Source organism: Engraulis encrasicolus, chromosome 22 (genome assembly GCF_034702125.1).
Source record: "Engraulis encrasicolus isolate BLACKSEA-1 chromosome 22, IST_EnEncr_1.0, whole genome shotgun sequence".
NCBI lineage: Eukaryota > Metazoa > Chordata > Actinopteri > Clupeiformes > Engraulidae > Engraulis > Engraulis encrasicolus.
The window spans coordinates 38,177,853-38,185,403 of record NC_085878.1 but is presented as its reverse complement, the minus strand read 5'-3'; the positions used below and the strand labels follow the sequence as shown (position 1 = coordinate 38,185,403).

The 7,551-nt window shown below is 43.5% G+C and overlaps 1 protein-coding gene across 1 annotated transcript in view; it reads left to right on the top strand.

The window, feature by feature from the left end:
* Positions 1–4,563, top strand: part of cdh8 (cadherin 8) — a 252,019-nt gene extending 247,456 nt beyond the window's left edge. The window contains exons 10-11 of the mRNA XM_063188964.1: positions 1,690–1,941; positions 4,064–4,563. Coding sequence (XP_063045034.1) covers positions 1,690–1,941; positions 4,064–4,563 — 752 coding nt within the window. The remainder of the gene's footprint in view (positions 1–1,689; positions 1,942–4,063) is intronic.
* The last annotated feature ends 2,988 nt before the right edge of the window (positions 4,564–7,551 follow it).

Genomic DNA, 7,551 nt, shown 5'->3' with positions numbered 1-7,551 from the left:
GTCATTTAGAGTGGTGCTCGCTTGAGCAAGACAGGTGGGCATTTTTCTTTTTTTTCGTTCATTATTTTTAAAAGTTATACTTTTTCTGGAATGTGGTTTTCATTATATCATGTCTTAGGTATGATATTCATCACATACAAAAAATAATAATTTTCCCTGACTGAATGCGCTTTGGCCACAGACATGTATTATAGGCCCTACATTATTGGTTATGTTAAGGTGAATGAGGGGTATTACTGGAGACAGGTCTTAACACTTTTTCCTTTATGTTTTAGTCACCTTTAGTCGGGTACAGAATAGTGTTTCCCAATTGATCTGAATATGATTGATCGATGGATGGATGGATGGATGGATGGATGGATGGATGGATGGATGGATGGATGGATGGATGGATGGATGGATGGATGGATGGATGGATGGATGGATGGATGGATGGATGGATGGATTGATTGATTGACTGTTTGATTAGGATTGATGGGTTTCTCTTTTTTGTTTTTCATTTTTACTAGTGAGTTGAAACAACTGTAGAGACAGCTGTGATCCTCCTCCAATGCAGGCATTTGCTGGCCTCAGGTGGAGAGGAGTGGTCCTTCAGTGTGTGTCTGTGTGTGTGTGTGTGTGTGTGTGTGTGTGTGTGTGTGTGTGTGTGTGTGTGTGTGTGTGTGTGTGTGTGAGAGAGAGAGAGAGAGAGAGAGAGAGAGAGAGAGAGAGAGAGAGAGAGAGAGAGAGAGAGAGAGAGAGAGAGAGAGAGAGAGAGAGAGAGAGAGAGAGAGAGAGAGAGAAGTGGCCCTTGGTCTGAAAAAAAAAAACATCTGTTGAACAATGGAATAGGCCTTCGAGTGGAGAGGGTGAATCTGCATGATAATGTCTCTCACCTGTTTCTCCTCGCCCTTCCTCTCTTTACATTTATTGCTCCAGCAAACTCAACTCAAGCGTGCTGAGTCTTAATCTCCTCTACCCAGTCTGCCTCTAGATAACTCATGCCGGTTCATTCTCGCCTTTCTTTCTCTATCCATATAATTCCAATAGCACCGTGGTTCTTTTTCTTCTTCCACTATCCAGAGTAACTCAATGAACATTGTGGGCTTTTCTCTGGTCCTTTCCCTCTCAATACATATCATGATTCCTTTCCTCCCATTTCCTTCTCCACTATTTTTCTGATTGTAGTTTCTCCCTGCTCCTCTTACCTCTCTCCTCAGTTCTGTTGTGTTATGCAGTTGTGTTATATTTACTGTATTTTTCTATGTGTTGTTTCATGCCGATAATACAATCAGCCAGACGTCTCTGTTTACAATTTGTGACTACCTTTGACCAGACTGCAGTTCTGGACGTCCAAGGTATGCCCTTGGGGTCAAAATGCGACGTGCACCTGAAAGGCGCCCCCTTGTGGCAGCATAACTTCACTGACGGTGAGGTTTAGGGACAGGTCTAGGTTTAGGCCACAAAGTCAACATGTGACGTGGAAGGTATACCATAGACGTCAAAAAATTGCAGTCTGGTCAAAGGTTGGGATGAGACTGTGTTGATTCTGTCCCACCTCTCTCTCGATAACTTGTCCCACCTCTCTCTCGATAACTTGATCAACATCCCAGCAAAACATGACACATTCGAGTGTCAGTGATGCTTCCTCTTCTCATCTCCATTCAGAAAACTCACTCTGGTTCTTTTTGTCCCCGCCCTCCCCTCCAGATAACTCGATTAGCATCCTGGCCAAGCACGACGCGTTCCGGCGACAGAAGCAGGAGATGTACTTCCTGCCCATCATCGTGTCTGACAACGGCAACCCTCCCATGAGCAGTACCAACACGCTGACCATCCGCGTGTGCGGCTGCAGCAGGGAGGGCATCGTGCAGTCCTGCAACGTAGAGGCCTACGTGCTGCCCATCGGCCTCAGCATGGGGGCGCTCATCGCCATCTTAGCCTGCATCATCCTGCTGTTAGGTAGGTGATAATCCATTCTGGTCTGCATCATTCTGCTGTTAGGTAGGTGATAGTCTATTCTGGTCTGCATCATCCTACTGTTAGGTAGGTGATCGATTATTCTGGTCTGCATCATCCTGCTGTTAGGTAGGTGATCGTCTTTTCTGGTCTGCATCATCCTGCTGTTAGATATGTGATAGTCTATTCTGGTCTGCATCATCCTGCTGTTAGGTAGGTGATCGATTATTCTGGTCTGCCTCATCCTGCTGTTAGGTAGGTGAAAGTGTATTCTGGTCTGCATCATCCTGCTGTTAGGTAGGTGATACTCTATTCTGGTCTGCCTCATCCTGCTGTTAGGTAGGTGATAGTCTATTCTGGTCTGCATCATCCTGCTGTTAGGTAGGTGATAGTCTATTCTGGTCTGCATCATCCTGCTGTTAATACAAGTAAAATCGTTGGCAAGGGTTTATAAAGGTGGTTAAGTGTCTTATTTTTCACGTAAGTCGTTGTCTTGCTTTAAGGCAAGTTAAAACAGGGAGCATGTCGCTAAGCTAGTGAAAGTCAATGGATCCGTGTAGCATGCTACATGCTACAGTGATCCATCGACTTTCACTAGCTTAGCGACATGCTCCCTCTTTTAATTTCTCTTAAAGCAAGACAACGGCTTACATGAAAAATAAAGACACTTTACCACCTTTATAAACCCTGGCCAACGATTTTAACTGTATTTAGCCCCAAAATAGAGGCATACCCGTTTAAAGGAACAGACCACCCTTTTTGATTTTCACATATTTGCAGTATTTCCCAGCATTATTTATGAATGTGCATATCATTTTCTTCTCAGTATTTTAAGTACTTAGATTAATTTGATCAGAATTATTACCATAGGAAGTAACTGGTAATCTAGACTTGCATTACTATCCCTAATTTGGCTATACTGTTAAACAGGGTAATGCAAACACATACACGAAAATCATATGCACATTCATGAATAATGCTTGGAAATACTGCAATTATCTGTAAATCAAAAAAGGGGTTGTCTGTTACTTTAACAGGCTAGCATGAGAGTCAGTGTGGTCAGAATGTACAGAAAGGGGATGGGACGGGAGGTTGGCCTAAAGTATATGTCTGCAAGTGGTAGCTGCTGTGTCTCTCAAGCCCTGTCATGTGGTGTTGGAAGTAGCTCTGTGAGGGAAACGAGAGGCCTATTCTGGAGTGATCAAAAAGACATCAGTCAGGGTGATTTCCATCCCGTTTTTTTTTTTTTTTTTTGCGGCTTCCATTGTGCTGTAAGCGATCAGTGGTATTCACTTTGAACAAAAACTCATTTATTTCTTAACGTCTCGCTGGGAAGATTTAATCATATCTGTGGGATTTAAAAAAATATATATATAATACTGTGGTAGTCTTCAAGGCTTTTCTCTTTTGCCCTGCATCTCCTCACATTACTCATTCTTCTTCTTACTGTGAGCAACCACGCAATAACACATCACTCAATGTACTGTCAGAACTATCAGTGTATTGCTGATTGACAATACAAAATAAAGGTCTGGCTCAGATTGGAGTGAATGACAGAGTTCTTCGGGGGTACAGTAAATGAAATACTTCAATCTGTCACTTCACATTCCTGAGTCGGATCTGTGTGTGTCTGTTGCTTTTCATTATTAGCCTAATCCTATTCTGATCTCTCTGTGTGTGTGTGTGTGTGTGTGTGTGTGTGTGTGTGTGTGTGTGTGTGTGTGTGTGTGTGTGTGTGTGTGTGTGTGTGTGTGTGTGTGTGTGTGTGTGTGTGTATTTTAGCTTTTTCATTTTAGCTATGTATGTGTTGTTTGTGACAGATCTGTGTATTCCTGTCTTTTGACACAGTAATCCGGCTGTTCATGGCTGATCTCTGTGTCTGTTGTGTATATGATGTCTGTGACAGATTGTCTTTTCAGACATGAACAGTGACACAGTTGGTCATAACTGATCTGTGTGCGACTGATCAGTGAGCCTGATCATTGTACTCTTCAAGACTGATTTGTCTTCTTTTCTGCAGTAATCGTGACGTTCATGACTAATATTTATCCGTTTGTGTCTTTTTCCACAGTCATTGTGCCGTTCACGACTGATCTGCTTGTGTCTGTGTCTTTTATCCCTTTAGTCATTGTGGTCCTGTTTGTGACGCTGCGACGCCACAAGAACGAGCCGCTGATCATCAAGGACGATGAGGACGTGCGCGAGAACATCATCCGCTACGACGATGAGGGCGGCGGCGAGGAGGACACGGAGGCCTTCGACATCGCCACGCTGCAGAACCCCGACGGCATCAACGGCTACCTGCCGCGCAAGGACATCAAGCCCGACCTGCAGTTCATGCCGCGCCAGGGCCCGGGCCATGGCGGGCCCAACGGCGTGGACGTGGACGAGTTCATCAACGTCAGGCTGCACGAGGCCGACAACGACCCCACGGCGCCCCCGTACGACTCCATCCAGATCTACGGCTACGAGGGGCGCGGGTCGATAGCGGGGTCGCTGAGCTCGCTGGAGACGACGGCGTCGTCGGACTCGGACCAGAACTACGACTACCTCAGGGAGTGGGGGCCGCGCTTCAGGAGACTGGGGGAGCTGTACTCGCTGGGGGAGAGCGACAAGGAGACTTGACCTTGAGGCGGGCGGCTTGACCTTGAGGCGGGCGGGTATACTGTACAGACACATGGACAAGATGGACGGACGTATGGAGACAGTGACACTGACCCCCCCCACCACCATGCCCTGACCCCTAGAACCAAGTCCACTTCCCCACGTCCTGACCTATACATCCCCCCCCCAGTCTAGCCCCTCTCCGCCCCACTGACTCCAACTTTGTTGTACGCTACAGGGGTGACCAACACAAGGCACTTCAGAGAGACAGAAATAAAGGGGCAAGAAGGGGATGTGTTTGTGCGTGCGTGTGTGCGTGTGTGCGTGTGTGTGTGTGTGTGTGTGTGTGTGTGTGTGTCTGAGGGAGGGAGGGAGGAGTTCCCTCACTTTTGTAATCGCTAGAGACATGAAGCCAGCGTCAGTCATCTCCCTCACCCAGTCAGTCCAGTGCATCGTGTCGTTCAGCTGAGATACAGTACACAGCGTCTGTGTTAGGAGGTATTTGGTTCCCGTGGAGTGTGCTTTAGATCCCATTGCGGAGTGTGTAGCAGTGTGTGTGTTGGGTGTTCATTGTTCACTGTGACACACCGGAACCGGAACCATCACAATCAGAAGGATTCTGGGTCGCCTGTCTGTCGCTTGGGATGGACGGAGGAAGGATATTGACATTGGACCATGCTAGCCATCCAGCTGATTAATAAACAGTGCTACACGGTTTAATGGATACGTACCATGCCGGCCGGCCGCTGCACACCTCTTGAGGCAAAAGCAAAGACACTGATCCCCATCTATACGAGATGATTCAATCAGAAAGAGAGAGAGGAAAAGAACAACAAAAATTGACCAAAAAGCAATATGCTCTAAGGATCCACATTGCGTTGTTGAATGTATTTATGATTTACTAGAGAACTAGGCATAAAAGAAAACAAAGTGTTGGCTTTAATAGGCATTAGTTGAGGAACTATTTGATACTTTTAGGTGGCCACATTTATTTACAGACTAGAAGAGCCGGACGACTTGCTTTGTACAACTCTTTGTATTCACATGCTCCTGATGTGGTCCGCACTTAAAATAAAAAAAAACATCTATATATATATTAGCCTATCAAAAGAAAAAAAAAGAAAAGTAGAAACATTGAGGCCTTCTTTTTACAGAAGCAAATATTACAGTGATACATATGTGTTCAACTGTTTTGGAAATTGATGTGTTTCCGCAAAGTAGTATGATTTATATGTCAGTGTGTAAATATTCATTGCCAGTTGTCTTTTTCGTGCTTAAGGTAAATTTGTGTCACTTTGAGTCTAATTTACTTCCTGATTTTACTTTTGTTTTTCTCTGATTAAGTTACTTCTACTAAATCCTTCACCGCAAAGCTATTTTGTAAGACCTATACAATATAATGTACATGACATGGTGAGCTCCACGAGTGAGCTGGAGCTAACAAGAAAAAAAACCTATGACGATTCCCCGTTAGAGATTAGACGAAATGCCAGTATTACACAACATGTGAATACTTACAAAATGATTGTGTACAACATTGTCAGTGATTATTTAAGCACAATAGCAGGACTTTAGTTACTGTTCATATCTGATCTTTGGATCGGAGCAAATATTTTTATTCTTAGACATTTTATTAGACAGAAAACATTCAAATAAAGTACAAAATCCAGACACCTGCGTGTTGTCTTACCCTGTACTATACTATGGAAATCAAATCAAAACAAACAAAAACGTTACTTGTAAATACAGTTTCTGCTGATGTTGTTAGCTTTCTTCTTTGAGGCGCTAGGTTGTGTCTATGCACGCTAGCTCATGCACTTGATGATCTTACATGGCTCCTGTACATGGCACTTCAGTTGTGTGCATATGCCACTTCTACTGTACCGGCACAGTTTGGCAATTTCCATTAGAGTGAAAACTATATATATATATATATATATATATATATATATATATATATATATATAGGGGTAGTCCGACATGCAAAACATATTTTCCACTGTGCTTTACTGCTTATAAACTTGTATGTTTAATTATTTACTCCTCTTATTGTAATCTAAGATATCCATGTATTGTTTCCTACTTTGTGAAATATATTTTTATAAATAGTTTTGGGCTGACTATTTTCTTCCTATCTATGTTCTAATTTTGAGCATTCTAAGAGGCATGACTGAATACGCAAATTGGGGAATTCCAATGTCCACACAAAAGAAGACATAGAAGATGGGTATGAGTTGCAGTTAATGTTTTATTGTCAGTAAAGCAATATCAATGGTAACGATGCATCCTCTGATCTCTACTTCTCTGACAAAATTAGAGAAATAATAGACACTCTAATAGCCATAATATATGTACAATGGAGTCTGTTTTTACCATCTGTGAAGCCAGTGACATTGCCATATTTGAGCAAAGTAAATAAACAAACAAAATAACAAGCTAGCAAAAAAAACCTGAAACCAATTGAGGAATCAGCTATTTAGACCCAAATGTTATCAGAGAAGGAACAAAGCAAATGTCAAGTCAGCCGCAGTTCACCTGTGTGTGTTCATCCTGTTTGCTTCATTGTCATTGTCAATAGTGTACATCCCACAAAGGTAACGCGTCTTCTGAACAGGTCACTGGTGCCAAGTGGTGGGAGCATGCCCAAGGGACACTATCAGATTGCCACTAATGCCCAAGACAATTGTTGACTAATGCCAGTGAGTCAAATGTCAACTACACAGTATAATGCCGCGTCCAGACCAAGAGCGAACTACGCTGCCTGGTACTGGAGGTAGCAGAAGAAATTTCGCTTTGAATTCGCTGTATTCGCTCTGGACGCGACATTGACATGTTTGATTTAGCTAATCACATAAAGGCTCTGGCTTGACAGCCTGGGACATTCGGAGATATGAACATTCCAATTGATTTTCGCTTATAGTTCATTACCATAAGATTAGCTTGACTTAAACCGTTAAAATTTGCTCTGGTCGCTCAGTTCGCTTCACCCCTGGCGAATTTGCTCTAGTC